Source organism: Lethenteron reissneri, chromosome 8 (assembly GCF_015708825.2).
Source record: "Lethenteron reissneri isolate LAM-NWPU_2019-01 chromosome 8, ASM1570882v1, whole genome shotgun sequence".
NCBI lineage: Eukaryota > Metazoa > Chordata > Hyperoartia > Petromyzontiformes > Petromyzontidae > Lethenteron > Lethenteron reissneri.
The window spans coordinates 836,510-855,879 of NC_083786.1; the positions used below are offsets into that span (position 1 = coordinate 836,510).

Consider the following 19,370-nt stretch of genomic DNA (forward strand, 5'->3'; position numbering starts at 1 on the left):
CGTGTTTCGCGGGTGAACGAGATTGTAGCCCTTGATATTCTGGGACCGTTCCCCGTTACCCCGCGGAATCACAAATACCTGCTTGTGGGGGTCGAGTACCTCACTCGGTGGCCTATGGCATGGCCGCTAGCGGACCAATCGGCAGGATCGATCGTGGAGGCCTTTCTGCAGGGTTACGTTTTTTACAAAGGTGCCCCGGAGCACCTGCTTACGGACCAGGGAAAGAATTTTTCATCCCGCCTATTGAAGGAAGTGTGTGACGCATTGGGTACAAGGAAAATTCAGACATCCCCATACCACCCGCAAACCGACGGGATGGTCGAGCGTCTTCATCGAACATTGACGTCTATGTTGTGCCAACAGGTTAATTCGACTCAGACAGACTGGGATCTTCATGTCCCGGCGGCCTTGGCCGCTTATAGATTAGCCCCGCACGCTTCAACAGGGTATTCACCCTTCTATTTGATGTATGGTCGTGAACCAGAAGCCCCGGCCTTGGTCAGGCTGGGGATGAAATCTAAAGGAAAGTCGCCAACGGTGCCTGTCCCCATGCGTGAGGCATTGGATCGGTTGAAAGAGGCCAGGGAGGCCTCGCTGGGAAATATGGAACGAAGGCAGGTGGCTAATGAGTGCCTGCACGGTACACAGCCTCCACGTGAACCATGGCAGGTGGGGGACAAGGCCTGGTTACATTGTCCGATGGTGCCGGTAAGCACATCACCGAAATTCCATCGGCCCTGGCAGGGGCCCGTTGAGATTGTGGAAGTTCGTCTGGATCAGAGTGTGAGGATTCGATACGGTCGCCGATTATGGCACATTCACCCGTCGCGCTTGAAGAGATATGTGGTGCCTTATAATGGGTCATCTCCCATCCCAGAACGGCCTGTATTGGATGTGTCCGACGAGCGTACTGTGCGGCGACGGAAGGACGCACCTCAGCAGTCTGCCTCCCGTGTGTCTGCAGGATCGCCATTTTTGAGTCAGGGGACACCCCGGGACACACGAGGCCACGTTGGGGTCTCATCGGGGAATGGCCGGTGTAACGACGATGGGCGCACCGTTTCGGGCAGGACGCTGCCCCGCACCCACGGACAGATGCCCTGCCCCCTGTTCAGTCGAGCCGGGGTGACGGACCGGTTGCAGGAACCCACTCAAGACGATTGACTTTTTCTTAAAACTTTGGGAGTTGGGGATTGTGTACATTCTGTTGTATATTGTTTTCCTTGTATGCGGTTTCCGCGTGAGGCGTTGTGTTTAGCCGGGACGGCTAAACACACTCACGTAGTATTATTTAGTTTTTATTCAACTGAAGAAGTTTTACAAACCACAGCAACAAAAAGTAATAACTATGACATGACCCACGAGAGCAAACGTCTCTGTTATCATTGTCCTGGAGCTGAAAAAAGCGGAAGCGGGGGAGGCACCCAAGACCGAGCTATTTAAGGTCAGCAGTCATAGCCAGATACCACTTACAACAGTGTTCAATAAACAAGCACTTGAAGCATACTCCCAAAGAAATAGGCATGTGCAATAACACCAAATGTTATTGTTGGGGGACAGATTGAACGGAATGCCGATGTGTATAACCATCACGACTCGTGGTCACGCTGATTAAATAAAGCAGCACTTGCACAATAATCCAATGATCTGAGCAATGTATTTGGCCAATGTATACTGCCAGCACATCAATGAGGACTAACAAACTGAGTGTTACGTTAACGGAAGGAAAGCACAAATTGGGAGGGAAGGTTAGAGAACACAAATTTTATTGTGGTCATTACTTATGAAATTGGTCAAATAAACAGCGGCACATGCACAGGTTACAAAAAAATCCAAATTCGTGAAGAACGCTGACCTTAAAGGTTTTTTTTTTAATAAGGTACATTATTGGGAATGGCCCTTCTGGGTACTAAACCCTAACCTCAATGAAGGGCCATTGGCTGAAAATTCACCCCTTATATATTTGAATTAAGGCAGTGTTGTTGACAATTGAAGGCAGGCGATACACAGATTACGTGGCAAAATAAGCAGTGCCGCTCATGGCCATGCAGCAACGGACGGTATTGACAGACTTCCCCTTGCAGCAGCGGATTGAGGCAAATACAGTCTTATTTTCAAGCACGTTATTGAAAATCAGAAAGCACCATGTAATTACGTAAGATTAATCATAAAAAATGTATATTAAACAAAGCTTTTAATAAAAATGTACCTAGACTAAAAGCGTATTTATCAAAACATTACCAATAGGTTTCAGTTCCCAATAATTTGGCAAAATGAAAAACCTATTTGGAGAGGTCAAAAGGAAAACATTTTATTTACACTTACCGAAAGCCCATATGTAGCGACGGAAACTAATGCTACGTTGCATACGTTGGTCATTTGCGGAGGGGGGGGGCAGTGACAAAGCGTAGTCTTCCTTTGAGCAGCCATTGTCTTCAATATATGGGGTGGGGGGCGCTAAACAAGGGGGTCACCTTCCCCCAGTTGATATTTTCTCAACAAAACGCCCCACAAAGACCAAAAACACATCACAAACACAGTCATACATCGGTATACAACCGCTTTGGAATATGTCGAATTTGATATACGTCGTGTTTTTACGAGAAAAAATGTCTTGGGATACGTCTTGCTTGGGATACGACACGCTTGCTAGAACTTGTATGTGTCGGGATGAGTCACCGCGTACAGTATTGTGGAATGACCAGACAATGTCACACTTCAGGAACATTCTTAGAAGGCAAAAACAAACTTCAATGGACAGGTTTTTTGTAAAACTGAAACCTGGCGAGCCTCAACCAGGTCCAAGTCAAGAAAAAAAACAGAAAAGAGAAAAAAACCCAGAATAACAGCTTCCTGAAGTTTTAATGGAAGGGGACTCTCCTTCCAAAAAATAACATCTATTCTAGAATTGTCGTTTGCTATGCTGTGCTTCGGAGTACTCAAGAAATATATCGAGAAGCTGCAGTATGTACAAAAACTCAGCTGCCCAGGTTTTAACAAGGTCCTAGTGTTTCAAGGACAGGAGTTCTATCTTAAGATCCCTGCCGTGCACCGTGGAGGCCATCACCAGGGATACAGACCGGGCCATATCATCATCATGTGATGTCCTGATAGTGGATAAACATATCCATAAACATATCCACCATCAGGACATCACATGACAGAACAGACCTTTATCAAGTTGACAAATGTATTTCAGAAAGTTTCAATTACAGTCAAACCTTGTATTGCGAGCATAATTCGTTCCAGAAACGTGTTTGTAATCCAAAGCACTCATATATCAGTTGTGATCACGTGATGCTCGGCAGACAAAGCGTATACACGTACTACTCGTATTGCAAACCCTCGCTCGTTAATCAAATTAATAATTAATTAAAATATGCTCGTCTTGCAAAACACTCGCAGACCAAGTTACTCGCAATCCAAGGTTTTACTGTATATGAAATAAATTATATATTTTGAAGCTATCTTATACTGTTTGAAATGTAATTGTATCAATATACACTACTTTTTTTGTTTCTTTAAATATGCATTATTTTTCCTCCACCGAGTTGTAACGTGTGTGACATTAGTAGGTGATAATCCAAATGCCGATAATCCCGAGTGCAGGCCAGCTTATTTCACGGCAAATCCTCGCCTGGCATTGCATGCCTGCTCCTTTCTATTCTTTCTCTCCTCCTCAAATTTCTTCCGCCGGTCGTCTCTGCAGCCACAGGAAGAAGATAAAACACAAACGACACGTGCAAAATGGATTAAAGAATAATTTCACCAAAAATAGATTTGTATAAAATTGTAAATTATGCTGGTCTCGCAAATAATCTCCATGAAAAAAAGTTGCTCAAAGTCAGTTTAACGTGGAGACAAAAGTTAGGATGCGAGTGTAATCTTTCATATTTATTATGCGTGGCCAATTTTTGCAGCCAAAACCCCTGTCCAAAAAAACATTAAATGTAACTGTGCTTGGCGAAACATCCCAATGCTGAAAATGTACCTGTAAATTAATCAATTGGAATTACACACGGCAGCAACATCGGCCCCTAACTGCAAAAACGTGACAGGGCCTCCTAAAAAAGGTGTCTTGATGCTCAGAGGCTTTCCAGAGTAAACAATACACTCACTCATCTTCCCTCGGTGAGACTACTCCAACTCCTACTTGGTCTCCTAGTCTATGCATTCATTCCACTACAACAGATTGAAAATAAGTCTGCATGTTTAATTTGCAACCTACCACACTGCTCCCGCACCTCTGCCCTTCTTAAAGAAATGCACTGGCCCCATCTACTACCAGTGTCAATTCAAGCTCCTTACACTGGTAATTAAATCTCTTCATGGCCTTGCCCCACCGTTACCTCGATTCCCTTGCCTCTCGTTCTACGTCCCCTCCAGCCCGCTCCGCTCAATCTCTCCCACCACTCCTAACCGTTCCCCTCTCTCCTTATGCACAATCCCCTTTCCGCTCCTTTTCCCTACTAGCCCCCTTGCACTCGAACAAACTTCCCCTCCACATTAAGCAAGCACCATCTGTCTAGTTTCCGCTCCTCCCTCAAGACCCACCTCTTCTCCCTGGCCCATCCTTCCCTCCATCCCGAGGTACCCGCGTAATTCTCGTACCCACGAACCTCATAACACCATCCCTATTCACGATATCACTTTTAGCTACCCTAATTGTACCACTCATAACCCTTGTAAAGTGCCTTGGTATAAAAACGCTATATAAATATAAGACAAGTGTACTAATAATAATACAATTATTATAATTAAATACTTTATTCATACAACCTAGATTAGGGGTTAGCAACCTGCGCCTCCGGAGCTGCATGTGGGTCTTTAAAGACCGCTTCCTTCTGATATTAGGAAGCAAACTCATTTATTTAGAACTGCTTTTTGTGTGTTTAGTTGTCTTTGCCCCACACCTCCGATTAGCACGGTTGGCTAGGTACCGTGCGAAAGAAGTTCATGCTACCAAACCTCTCTACTGTCTTTTGCTAGAGCCCTCAGCCGTACACTCAGTCAACACCCGACCTCACAACTGGTATTGTATTCACATTTGCTTTTATGTCCTCCTTTGACTGCCGACTTTTAATGGGGCACGTCGATACCTGCCCTGTTAAACTACGCTCCACCATCCAGCACACTATTTTTTTTTTAAACCACCAAACTCATGTTTGAAACTATATTTGGTCAGTAGCTTAAGGTTACAAAGCAAACACTGAATGATGGCCGTTACCTGGTTTGCAACTTGGGCTGCTTGTAGCCTGCACGGTCTGGCAGTGAAGTGGTGCCGTTCTCCTTCGCGTCCCCAGCATTCCACGGTTTCAGCTTGCCTGCAACCGTCACACACATTTCAACATATTCATTACATCACCAAATTTAAGACAATCACGATTAACACGTAGTAGGCTTTCACGACCAATGTTATCCGTAATAGAGGTTGTTTTGGCTAAATAGCGTAAATATAAATGTGTCGTTAAACCTGCCACCACCCGACACGGCCAATTCGTAAGGTTTGTGACATAAACAAAACATGTCAATTAGTTACTGTTGAAGCGTCAACCCACAAGATTTACAATTCACAATGCCAATAGGCATGCTTTGTTTACATGATAAACCTTACTAAATGGCTGTGTCAGGTGGTATTTATATTACGCAATCCCAAATAAAAACCTCTATGATGGAAAATCATAATTACTACATGTTAGTGAGCCTGGCACTGGTTACTGAGAAATTCAAACCAAACACTTTTTGTAAACGATGAGAAAACCCATCACAAAGGAGAAGAATGTGTGCAGGCAGAGGTACAAATTTACACAAGGTGCATTTCCACTTCTGTTGTAATCCTACTGGTAAAGTTAATTTCCACCCAGCTTGTAGCGATCCCCGTGCCTGCGCTAAATGTGTAGCTTAAGGATCTCACCTTTGTGAGGTTTGTAGCTCAACGGTTTGCCAAGGCTGGCTTGCAGGTTGAACGCCGACTTCCGCTTGGCTCCAGCAGGAGAGGAAATCCCGTCAAACCTGAACGGGGCAACTGGTGCACATTTTGATAAAAAAATCATCCACCGAATGCAAAATATGATCAATGTACATTTCCTAAAATACGTAAAAGATCTATCTTACCTATAAAAGTAATTTTTGTCTGTCGCTCTGTCTGTCTGCGCAGGTACCTTGTGACGTTTTTAACTGACAAACTGTGGGGTTTACGTATCAAAAAAGTACCCAGATACCACACGATAAGCCCCGGAACGAAAAAGCGCTATTCGTATTTCCCATACGTCAACTTTCAAGTAGTTAAATTATCAATTTATTCCTTTTATAAGCAGTTCCTATTCTTAGGTTTTTTTCGGTAAAGTCACGTAGGTAAAAAAATAAAATTAATAAAAGTAAAATAAAATAAAAATCACGACGTTTCGGAGGCAACACAAGCTTCCGTCTTCAGGTGGAACCGTCACAGCCACGACAGCTGTATCAAGTAAATGAGAGATTACAAGAGCTACCACTCCGTATATATAATGGTTGAAGAGGGGAAGGGCCAAGTACGGCACACTTTTTATTAATATGGTAAGGTGAGGCTTAAGACTAAGAATAGACTGCATAACAAAAGACTGAGCCTTTGTTATGGAGAGGTACAGTTTGTGACTACGCCTAGCCTACAGAACAAAAGTATGAAAAAAGAAAAAACTAAACCTGGTAAAACAAAACTGGCTGTTCCTTTTATAAGCAGAGGGCAGCGCCAAAGCACGCATCTGCGCATGCGCGAGAATGCTGACTCTGTGGGGGGGGGGGAATTCTCATTCGCGTTCAAAATGCAACAAAAAACACAACGCGCAGGTAAATTCTTCAAAGTGTGATGTCCTCTTCTCCCCCCCCACTCCAATGTGTGCATTTACTACTATAGAGTCGATAGATACTACAATAGTCCTTAGATACGAATACTGCAGAGGGGGCTGGGGATTAGCAGCCCAGCCCCAGCCGGACCAAGGCGCCACCTCGGCCGGCTGGGCAATCTAGGCGAGGCTGGATGCTCTGCATGGGACTAGGCCTCACCACGGCACTCTGTTAGGTTAGTAGTTAACAGCTATAGAGTCGATGGATACTATTATAGAGTCGGTATATACGACTATAGACTAGGTAGATACTAGGTTAGTAGTTAACTACTATAGTGTCGATAGATACTATTATAGAGTCAGTATATACGACTATAGAGTAGGTAGATACTCCTGTAGAGTAGGTAGATACTACTGTCGAGTTAGTAGTTACTGCTACTGTAGAGCTGGCAGGGGTGGTGGGGGGGGTAGCATTGCAGCCCCAGCCGGCAAAGGTGCCACCTCGGCCGCCTGGGCAATCTAGACAAGGCTGGGGGCTCTGCAGAGGATTAGGCCTCACCACGGCACTCTGTTAAGTTTGTAGAAACTATTATAGAGTCGATATATACTATTATAGAGTTTGTAGATACTACTGTAGAGTAGGTAGTTTGTATATACTGCTATAGAGTCGGTACGTACGACTATAGAGTAAGTAGATACTACTATAGTCCGTATATACTACTGTAGTGAGTGATAGTAGATACTACTATAGAGTTAGTAGATACTGCTAGAGTTGATAGATACTATTATAGAGTGGGTAGATACTACTAGTCAATAGATACTACTATAGATTCAGTATGTACGACTATATTCAGTAGATACTACAGCAGAGTCAATAGATACTACTATAGTCAATAGATACTACTATAGAGTTACTAGATACTACTATAGAGTCACTAGATACTACTCACTCTATTGTATGTAGGGGGTGTACCTATATACGCCTACGGGGGGGGGGGGTAAATATATATTTTTAGGGGGGGGGGTGGGGGGAGGTCGACAATTTTCAGAAACCTCTTAGATCAACTATTTACCCACCACTTTCTATTACTTCTTGATTCAGGACTTCTGCATGCCTCTTATAATTTTGTTGACGGACAAATGGACAAACTGAACGCCGGGCTTTCACAATAGCTTCGTATTTGTGTATGTATATGTTATGTTTTTAAGATAAGTTTTGAAATATATTTTTCCCCGGGCAACGCTAGGTACTTCCCACTCGTTCAACATGTGTTGTCAAGTGCTGGTTGCCTAAACGGTTTTTAGTGAAAGTGTGCAGCCAACACAGCTGAATATGAACCCAGTATTGCAGCAGGCTTATACAAACCCGCTCCTCTCCCAATAAAACTAATTGTCACGCTCAGCGATTATAATTTTTTGTATTCCTTCTTTATGGGAATTGTAGCAGCCTCTAGTGGCAACATGGCTCATGTGAACCTATTAATTACCGCGCATATTAATCAACCAGGTGGTTGAGCGGTAGAGCGAGTGGCTCGCAATCGGAGAGTCGTAAATTTTAAATCCCCTTTGGGGATTGAATCAACCCATCATCATCCCCCTAGGGTTAATAAAATATGTATCACTTTGCGATGAAAGTCAACAGTGCATTTCCTATGGATTGCTGCCCCCCAACATATGGTGAGATTCACACCACAAGCCCAGGGTTGTAAACAGGAGATGAGCACCAGTGCCTCGGTCCTCATTTCAGTGGGAAATCACCAGTGAGGACAGTATTTCCACATTATTTGCGAGAGGATACATTCCGCAGATGCTCATGAATAGCAAATTTAGCGAATGATTTTGGCCTACAAAAAATTTTCTTTTTTTATTAATTCACTTAAATAAACACATAAATAAGCTATCAAATACATGAAAATTAGAATAACATATCAATTCATCTCACATTACTTTATCTCTCATCACATTATCTCATCACTTTCTTTCTTGACGCAGTAGTCGTGTAGAGTTCCAGATGTGATTCGCGGATAGCCAAAATCGCGGATAGCAAGTTCGTGAATAACGAAGGAATTCCATTCCACTTTGCGGGGGAAGTCAATAGTGGATGTCCTATTGATTGCTGGCCCCCACCATATGGTGGAAATTCCACCACAGGCCCAGGATTGTAAACAGGAGATGAGCACCAATGCCTCAATGGTCATTTGAGCAGGAAATCACCGGCGACTGTATTTCACAATCACCTGAAGACTTGTCAAGTTGGGCACTGGCAGTGGGATGCTGGCGCACAGCAGGGGAGCTGCTCTCTCTTGCGATGGACAGAGCAGCGTGCTTGGGGGTCTTCACGCTGCTACGAGGGGGGTTGCTGCGTCTTCCGCCGGGAGCCTCGGTGAACCTGCGCAATCAGGGAGCACAATGGAAAGGGTCGTTAAACCACGCCCCGCAACCTCCTCCATACGTGACACGTTGCGAAGTTGACAACTGTGATTTAAACCAACAAAACCATAGCTGCTTGCGAGATTAATTATTTTCAGTCTCAATGAGTTCATGGTGTATCGAAATCATAATCACTGCACTCAAAACCTGGCATTGAGATGTCATAGCTAAAGCCCGATAACGTATTCTCCGGATTTTAAGACACTGCAACCATCTCAAGCAAAAGTTGGGGGTGCTGTGATGACTTGCACACAATGTAACACTTCACTTGAAAGAATGTATAAACGAGCAATTACGGATTGCGGTAAAAGTTGTTTTGTTTACCGAACATTCATTTTGGAAGTGGACGTGACGGGCTTGAACACGGTGGGTCTGGATTTCGCCTCCTTCTGCGCCATCAAAAGCTGGAGGCGAGGAGAACGCCGCTCCGCCGACTTGGGCATGGATTTGCGCGAGCTTGCTGCGCGCACGGCGGACCTGGAAGCCGCCGTGACGCCGCTGCCTTCCACGGTTTTGCGAACGGCCGCGTTGGCCAGGCTGCTGCTGCCGGACGCTGTGGTGTTCAGAGTGGTGAGGGGCTTGGAAGCTCCTGGCAATGCCATGTTCCGTTTTGGAATGCGGCTTTTTTTGTCCTTGTCGGTAGCTCCCGTCAAAAGCACCTTGTCTGGACTGAAGAGCCCGTTCCTTGTCATCTAGCAAAGAGGCAGTTTTATTAGAACCAGGTGGGAATTCATGGCCCCAGGTGAGAATCTCATTTGTAAGAGTGACGTGGGGGAAATCAAAAAAATTACTAAATCGAAATATTACAAAATAAAGCACAGCAATTAAGCAAGTATAAATCAGGGTGAAAACAACTGTCGCATGATTAATCGAAAATATTGCACAAATGTAGTAAACTCTCGCTATGTGCGAGTTTAGGATTCGCGAGTTTTGCTTATTCGCCGCCTTCGCCCGATCATTGCGCGGCCGGACAGTAATTGGCTCTCTCGGTCGACGCCGTCAGTGCAACGCGGACAGGGTCGTGTCTGGGCCGGGCTGTACGGCAGCATGGTCGTGAGAAAGGAGGCCGGAGTTGGTGGTGTGAACGAGATAATAAAGAGAGACAGTGCCTCCTGCAACTACCTCGTCTCCGACTGAGTGTGTGCGCCGCACACCACACGCACAGACAAGCCGCGAGGAAGGAGAAAACTGCAAATGTATACCAATTCCCGATTCGCGACCCGCCAAACTCCAGCATTTGTGAGTGTACTACGTCATGCCAGACCACCAACACCGGGGAGGTGCGCCGCAGAACGTTGTTAAGTTTGAAACGGTCTGCGATGATTGGGCACACGCCCTCAGCTGCCCGCTCAGTCCTCAGTTTCGAAGTTATACATTTTGGTATAAACGAGTCGACGTGGAGGCAATCAGGGAAAGTGGTGCGGCCAGCACTCCCCAGTGATAAATAATAAACACTGTGCGGCGTTGTTATCAAGCACTTGCATCTCCCAAGTCATCCTCTAAAAATCAAGTTATCGCACCGGCTTCCATTGCACCCACCGTGGTTATGCTTACGGTTGGGGTTATAATATGGTTGTTGTGATTAAGTGGTGGTTATGATGAAATTGCAAAGTTTTGGTCATGATTGTGATTAGGTGGTAGTTATGGTTGTAGTTATGTGGTTGTGCTTATGTAATTGTGAATCTTAACTTAAAGCTTTTGTGACTGCAGGGATTCATATACTTTTTTTGTTATTTTCTTTCAACCCATCTATGTGACTTTACCGAAAGACCCAAAGAATATGTAATTGTGGTTTCAGTTGGAGTTATAATATGGTTGTGGTTATACTATGTCATGAGACCTCCTTTGCCAGTATTATATTATGATAATGGAGTTTTCCATTTCTGGCAATAAAACAGGTGTTAAGATCTTGATTTGAAGCTTTCGTGACTGCAGGAATTCATACGCTTTGGTTCTTTCGGTAAAGTCACGTAGGTATAAAATAAAATAACATCATGCTTATCTCTCAAATCATAGCTACTTCTGTGCCCAGTTACATGCTAATTTCTCACTTTAACATCATGCTAATCTCTCACATTAACATAGCCACTTTCGTACCCAGTTACATGCTAATTTCTCACATTTCCATCACTAGACCTAGCCACTTCTTTATGACCCTTGGGCTACAGCCATTTCAAACCTTTTAAAAGTCTGCATCAGCAGCAGACCATGCTTTCCCACCTGATGACGGCCGCTTGTGTTGCGCCCGAAACGTCGTGATCTATTTTATTCTATTTTATACCTACGTGACTTTACCGAAAGAACCAAAGAGTATAGGTGTTAAGATGTTAAAACACCAAACTGAAACCTTTGCAAGGAATCATGTCTACATTAACCACACATACATGTGGTGCAAATGCAAACAAACAAAAAACATGCTCTGACAATATTTGCATTCATAATCAACGTTTTTGGGTTTAGATCGCGTTATTTATAAATGTGTCGTAACTCTCCACCACCCGACACGGCCAATCAGTAAAAAAAGTGTCACGTTGACAAAAGACAAATAGTTCACTGCTTTAGCCCGCCGGTGTGTTGAAGCGTGAAACCACAACATTTACAATTTGAGTACGACGTTTCGCTGGTAATTGCATCCAGCATCAACGTGACACTTTTTTTACTGATTGGCCGTGTCGGGTGGTGGAGGGTTACGACACATTTATAAATAACGCGATCTAAACCCAAAAACGTTGATTATGAATAATATTGGTCGCAAAAGCCTACGTGTTAAATATTTGCATTGTCTTTGAAACTGATTGGTCCACACCTAAATAGTTTTTGTGGTTATATTCTAGATGTTGTGGTTCCGGTTATATGGTGGTTATGCTTGTGGTTATTTAATTATAGTTGTGGTTATGCGACTTATGGTTGTGTGGTTGTACTTAAAATGGTTGGTTATATTGTGGCTTCAGTTATGGTTGTAAAATAGCTGTACAGGTGTTGCCGTTTACACACATGGTATTGATGATATTAACGTTGTTACGTCAATTGTTGTTAGCCATGATGCTATATTATTGTTGATATTGCGAGTTGGCCAGCAAGTGTCATTGGGAAACGAACAGCAAGAAATCAACATCACTTACAATTCACTTAAGTTACATCCCATGCGAACCCGCAGGCAGTGCTACTTGTAAACATAAAAGGATATATGTCAAATACAAACTAGATGCGTAGTTTTTCATTCACCTGAATGAATATATCATTGCTTGGGTAATCTTAATTAAATTGTTGTATTGCTTCAAAAACGCACCAAGTAATTTTACACTCTGACATGCCCTCTGACAAACACTTTTGGAAAAAAAACTACATCGCCCAATGAATTGACTTCCATATGCTGAAGAAACAGAATTGAAGTAAACAAAAACTGAACAATTTTCTATTTTAACAGGTAGGCCCGTGGAGCTATATAGCTATTTTTTTTCATAAGTAACCTGGCCACGAATTATAGCTCAACGAAGTGGCTCATCACGTGCAAATTTATAGCAGCCAAATACTCTTAACGCATGTTGATTCTAAATGTAGAGGGAAAAACCCAGAGTACCCGGAGAAAAATCCACACGACCACGTGGAGAACATGCAAACCTCAAATATGCACGCCTCAGGGCTGGGATCGAACCCACGACACTGCATACCAGGCGAGGTATATAACATCTCACCACCGTGGCGCCCAGAGAGATGGTGATGTGATGGAAGTGGTAGCACAGCAAATTAAGTGCGAGAGGGCTGTGAATGTCGATATAACATCCCTGCATCCAGATTATAACCAAGTTAGGTCAAAGAGAGGTAATCACATTGAAATCCTTACCTTGATCACTTTTGCAGAGTATGCCATTGCTTCTCTGCGTTTACGTTTCCTTTCCACGTAGTCGTTAAGAGATTCCATTTTTCCAAAGTGCGTTGCATGAATCTTGGACCAATCCGTGCCACCTGTATTCACGTAAAATACATTCAGTAGCATAATGTATGACTCTAAGAAATCATGCCACACAGAGCACTTCTCTAAAAGAGTGTGATTTTAGTTTAACAAGTAGGCTTGTGTGATTATCACAGAAAGATTATTCCATGACTGTCAACTGATACAAATTTTATATATCTTGGAATCAAAAACTTTTATTTTACCAGGTAAGGCCCCACTGAGCTATGTAGCTCTTTTTCAGAAGCGACCTGGCTGAAAATGATAGCTCAAAGCAGTGGCTTATCATCATGTGGAAATTTATAGCAGCCAAATAAATCTAAACTCGTGTTGATTCTAAATGTGGAGGGAAAACACGGAGGACTCGGAGAAAATTCCACCTGACCACAGGAACAGACATGCAAACTCCAAATATACAGCAGGCATCAGGGTCTGGATCGAACCCACGACCTCCTGTATACCAGGCGAGGTTGTTAATGACTCACCATCATGGCACCCGTGTGACCCAGTCTTGCCATATCTCCATTGACAAGGAGTTCTGTGTGTATGGCCAAACATAGGATCATGACTGGATAAAGCAACAAGCCTCGCAGCGTATAATGATGCCCATTAATTTGTGGAAATTGAGAAGGCAGCCCTCACCTGTGCCAGGTGTGGTATTCTTTGCTTGAGGAGCTGCTCCTTCTCTTGGAGTCTTGCACCACAGAGGAGCTCTCTTTGCAGATGTGGGATCGGTAGGGGCTGGGCAGGCAGACCAACAATCACCAGACAACACGATTACAAAGGGTGCATTTCAATATAGAATCACATAATACTGTATTGATTGCTAATGACATTTGCATTATTTTCATATAGTAATAAAAGTATATGCACAAGAGACCAAAATATGAAAACAAAAAAAATAAAGCGTGTTTAGCAAGTGGTATAACTGTGTTACCTCTATTTTTGAGTCTTGTTTCAAGTTCAGCCATGACCAATTCTCGCATGTCAACGGTATCTTCAGATTCCTGAAGAGCGAGAGCGCCCTGACCTTGATGTTCCTCTTCCTTCTCACAGCCACGCGACAATTCGCTGCCCTCGCTTTGTGCCAACCCTGGCGTGGCCTCTTTTCGCACCTCCACCACAGCATCATTCTGTCCGCAAGATTCCGCATGCACATCAACGTCCGCATCCTCGGCTTGTTGTTGTGGAGCACATTCATTCATGCTATTTGTTAATTCTAAGTCACATGGCTGCAGGACCTCATCCGTAAGTTTGATGCTATCATCTTCTTGCTCCAACTTGTCTGGTTCCATGCCCCCTGCATCCTGCTCCATGTATGTGGCTTGCTCCACTTGGTCTGGAACACAGCAGTCCTCTTGCTCTGCACTGTGATTAGACCTCTTGCGTTTTGGTTCCTCAACCTCCACCGCTGCTGCATCGTCATCAGAGTCTTCCTTCTCCTCCGCTGGAACGGACTTTACAAAACAAACACAACCATTGTGTCCAAATGCTGCCTCAGTTTTGGAGCATGCAATGCAAGCGTAAAAAGCCTCAGAAATTCTAAGAGCCTGCCTCCAAAAATGTATATATCTTTAGTAGATTCGTGCTGTTATTTTTTAAATGTACTTACTATATCAAGGTACAGTGAATGTGACACATACCATTACCTGATATTTTAGTCGTCTGTGTAAAGAAATGAATCATTATTACTCGATATGTTGGCGTGTGCAGACAATAACACGGTGACATGTCTCTCTCCCAATCAACAATTTGGTTTCTATGAAATCAATGGGAGATATTGCCAAGTGTCTTGATTTTTGTTTAGTTCTTAAACAAGTCTTATAAGGTGTGGCTATCTAATCAGCAGATAACTGAAGTACGCTATTATGCTGGATTACTGGTGCATACCTTGGATTTTTCCATAGACAACCCAAGACAAATGGGATTACATTTTGAAGTAAGCTTACGTGTGTATGCAGGCCTGGGTTTGCTGTTCCACCTTTAAGATTCACATACGCCCATTTGAGAACCCCTATCAACTTTCTACTAGAGCTCTTCCCCACTAACACATCACATTTAGCTGCATGTCATTCATAGAGGTGACACACATGACATAACACTCAGGATACAGTGCATAAGCATTTATTGTGTTCATAAACTGTAAAATATATATGCACAAGAACTCGCTTCATCTGCCAAACATCTTACTCAACAAAATCATTTCCAAGTGACTCCAACACCTCTCGGTGGGGTTCTTTAGGGTGTAGCCACCTGTACCTCGTGACCAGAAGCAATTGGCCTATCATACAAAGATCCCCCGTATAGCCTGAACAAGAGAGTTTTGGGAAGTCCTGTTAGCGAGCACCTATGAAGGCCGGTACGGTGCGCGAGGGGGTGGGTGGCCAGCCCTACGCCCGGCCATCTTTGTCTCACCAGTAACAATGATACATCTAACAAGGTACTCGTTTGAGGCTGAGTCGACCTCGGGGAGGCTCAGGACCGGTTCAGATAGTCGTCGCCGATGTTTGCCGTCAGCAGGAATCTAACTCGGACCACTGGGTTCGCAGCGCAGCGTGCTAACCACTGCTGTACCATTCCCCACACGCCTAAAGAATGTAAATAGTTATACATTTACAAATATATTTATGTTATATATTTTGTCATGATATATGTATATACATATAATGAAATTTGTACCATATTTACTCTCTATATTTAGTATTTTGTACTTCACGTCTTTAAAGCGCAATAAGCCACGTGGTTCGTGTGGCTCCCTCGGCCACGTGCTAATTAACCACCGCGTGGCTCTCTAGGGCAAACGCTAATTAACCACCGTGCGGCTCGCTAAGCCACAAAACATTTCATCTAAAGTAGGCACAGTACAGGAGTTTGTTAGACTATAAATATGGCAATAAGAAACTTACATTTGCGAAATACTCTTCCAGTTCTTTCACGAGCTTCTCGGCCTAGAAAAGAGAAAATACAAATTGTTGCATCCAATATAACCAAACACACCCTGCTCACGTTCACATTTACAATGCCTGGGAGGGTAAAACACAATTAGTTTATTCATGTGGTCCACATTAACATAAGCTAAATTAACATAAGCACATTCAATTAGTGCTAAGGAAGTTCAACATAGACAAATTCGCCATTTGAAATGTATAGGGACAAAAAAATGCTAAGCAATGCTCCAGCATAGGAATGAATACCACTGGACAACTTAAAAGGCAATGGATGCATTAAATAAATAAAAACTCACACTCGCAGGACCTGTACTGTCTTAATATAAATAGATATAATCGGTAACATTTCGTGCAATTACTCTTCTTCACAGATCATATATATAACTTTGAGGCAATGCGTTTCAATTGTGCACATCTAAACAATTAGTTGAGGAATGTAAACAAAAATAACACATTGTATAACGTTTGATATTAAACCATCACGAAGTTATGAACAATGCTATGCATGTATGTTAAACTTCTTTCGCACCGTACGTAGCTCACCATGCTAATCGGGAGGTACGAGGTTAGGACAACAAACTAAACACCAAAAACTGTTAAAGAACTTAGTTTACAATTTAGATTTTAAAGTGCATATCTAGAGTGGAATTATAATGTTAAGCAATCGTTTTGAAAAGACAAAACGTGACATAAAAAAATATTCGAATATATGTGGAATCCATATGAAATTATTCCTTTATCCCATTTCCCCACCGTGTTGCCCGCGTCCACGGGCCAGCGAACGAATTGCACGTGCTGCGCTCTCCCCTAAGCCCCCTTGAGCGGATTCTATTCTTGTGTACGGCAGGCAATGTGTTCGGAGGCAGTGGCTGCCAATGTCGAGGTTTGCTAGCCACGAGTGCTCCAGGAGAGTTTGTGTAGTGTGTGTTGCTCTTCCTCCGTTGAAGAAGCGTAGAGACCACAAGTGGTTCAATGTGGGTGCAGTTTGGGATGCATGGCTGCAATGGTAGGACTGTGGCTTGTGTTCTTAAATGTCCCAATTATTACTAAAACTATATATATTTTTTTTTACCAGATAAGGCCCACTGAGCTATATAGACTATTTTTCAACAGCGAGCAGGCAACAAATGATAACCAAATAAAGTGGCTTATCGTGTGGAAATGTACAGCAGCCAAATACTCTAAACCCCGAGGACCCAGAGACAAATTCAAGCGGCCACAGGAAGAGACACGCAAACGCCAAATATTCAGGCACCAAGGGTTGGGATCGACCCCACGACCTCCTGTATACAGGGCGAGGGAGTTAACATCTAGCCACCGTGGCGCAACTTTCAATGTAGGAGATAGTGGGGGACATCGTTGTGTTGATGTTGCGATGCGGCCGATGGTTAGAGCGGCGCACGAGGGCTGTGGTAGTGGTCAGGAGTCAACCAGCACGCACACCAGATGCGCTCCACGGTAACACAAATCGGGATGTTGACTAAAATAATTAAAGAGAACATGGAGTCCATACTCTTTGGTTCTTTCGGTAAAGTCACGTACATGCTAATTTCTCACATTAACATCACTAGCCCCGGCCACTTATTTATAACCCTTGAGATACACCCATTTCAAACCTTTTAGAAGTCTGCCTCAGCAGCAGACCATGCTTTCCCACCTGATGGACGCTTATGTTGCGCCCGTAACGTCGTGATTTATTTTATACCTACGCGACTTTACCGAAACAACCAAAGAGTATGGATTCCTACAGTCATAAAGCTTCAAATGAACCATGGAATGTCCATCAACTATAACAATCAACCTGTTACCCCATTAGTGTAGCGTACATTCTATGGGCAAGTTTCTCTTTCCGTCATCCATATCAGTCTCTCACACTGAAGCCACGGCGTACTGAAACCCACGACAAGCAAGACACTTTGGCTTGTACCACAAATGACCTTCACTCGTAATTAAATTACCCTGCCTTAGAATAGTAATAAATTACCAGCGATGCTTCGGGCAACGGACCTTCTTCATAGCCTGTTGCTTTTTCAAACTCCACACGAAACAATCAGAATGTATTCATACTGGAGGAATCCGATGAGCTATAAAGCTCTTTTCCACAGATGTCCAGTAGCTGCGGCTAAGAACGTTACAAAAACGACTACAAACACACGATTGCACTTGCAGTGCAAAGCACAAGAAAGGTAAACAATTCACCCGCACACGAGGTGGGCACAAAAACCAAGGGCCATTTCCCGAAAACGTCGCCCATTATTTTCTTTCAAGGCCAGTTGGCATTGACGAACGCGTTGAGTTCGCTGTTGTTTTCATTCTGCTTTTGAGAAAGCAGCAACACGCGGGGATGCCGCGCCGTGTTTATCCCCCCCCCCACCGACCACCTGCTCAAGGGCACCGCGCTCAGAAGTCACCCGAGTGCGAGTGGGGCGCGTCGCGTGCGATCGCACAACAGCGAGGAGTTGGGGGGGGGTCTCTGCGAGGAGTTGGGGGGGTCTCTGCTGCGGGGTCTGTGGGGTCTCTGCTGCGGGGTCTCTGCGAGGAGTTGGGGGGGTCTCTGCTGCGGGGTCTCTGCGAGGAGTTGGGGGGGTCTCTGCTGCGGGGTCTCTGCGAGGAGTTGGGGGGGTCTCTGCTGCGGGGTCTGTGGGGTCTCTGCTGCGGGGTCTCTGCGAGGAGTTGGGGGGGTCTCTGCTGCGGGGTCTGTGGGGTCTCTGCTGCGGGGTCTCTGCGAGGAGTTGGGGGGGTCTCTGCTGCGGTGTCTCTGCGAGGAGTTGGGGGGGGGGGTCTCTCTGCGTGCTGCGTTCACGCCGCGCGGGACACGCGCGCGAGCGACACCGCCCCGGTCCGTCGTGGTTCCCGCGCGCCTCTGCCAAGTGAACCCGCGCGCGCCGTGCTCGTCATGCCGTGCGTCCATCCCACCGTCCCCACCTTCTTGTTGGCCTTGATGCCGCAGCGCTTGGCGAGTTGCTGCAGCTCCGCGTACTTGAGGTCGCTGCGCAGCGCGGCGCGACACGGCCGAGGCGCCTCCATCGCTCGTCCTGCACAACGGTCGTGGCGGCTCCCGCGCTTACAATCAAACTGGCCAATCAGCGGCCGCCGCCGTTGCCGCTACGTCACTTCCGTCTCCTCCCGAAGCCGTTGGGACGTGTCACTTCCGGCTACGAAGAAGGTGGGGGGAGCGGGCAGAGGGGGGAGCGGGGGGTGCGAGGGGCGGGACGACGG

General features: G+C 44.8%; 1 protein-coding gene across 2 annotated transcripts; it reads right to left on the reverse strand.

Annotated features, from left to right (window-relative positions):
- Window positions 1–1,749: 1,749 nt before the first annotated feature.
- NUSAP1 (nucleolar and spindle associated protein 1) lies at window positions 1,750–19,254 on the reverse strand. 2 transcript variants are annotated; one of them, XM_061577921.1, is made up of 11 exons: window positions 19,077–19,254; window positions 16,110–16,151; window positions 14,445–14,660; window positions 14,141–14,336; window positions 13,846–13,944; window positions 13,096–13,217; window positions 9,576–9,943; window positions 9,059–9,210; window positions 5,915–6,025; window positions 5,228–5,324; window positions 1,750–3,703 (listed from the first exon to the last, which is right to left on the reverse strand). In XM_061577921.1, exons 1-11 carry the CDS (start codon window positions 19,176–19,178, stop codon window positions 3,616–3,618), a joined length of 1,593 nt encoding a protein of 530 aa, XP_061433905.1. In that variant the 5' UTR covers window positions 19,179–19,254; the 3' UTR covers window positions 1,750–3,615. The 2 variants fall into 2 exon arrangements, with proteins under 2 accessions (XP_061433905.1, XP_061433898.1); XM_061577914.1 differs by having other exon boundaries at window positions 14,141–14,660; window positions 19,077–19,253.
- Between the last annotated feature and the right edge of the window lie 116 nt (window positions 19,255–19,370).

Excerpts from the sequence above, each read along its gene's own strand:
- NUSAP1 (XM_061577914.1), bottom strand. The coding sequence starts at position 19,178 with ATGGAGGCGCCTCGGCCGTGTCGCGCCGCGCTGCGCAGCGACCTCAAG. Across the intron at positions 13,945-14,140 it reads AACAAGACTCAAAAATAGAG|CCCCTACCGATCCCACATCT; the intron begins GTAACACAGTTA and ends CTGCCTGCCCAG. Across the intron at positions 6,026-9,058 it reads CCAACTTGACAAGTCTTCAG|TTGCCCCGTTCAGGTTTGAC; the intron begins GTGATTGTGAAA and ends AATGTGCACCAG.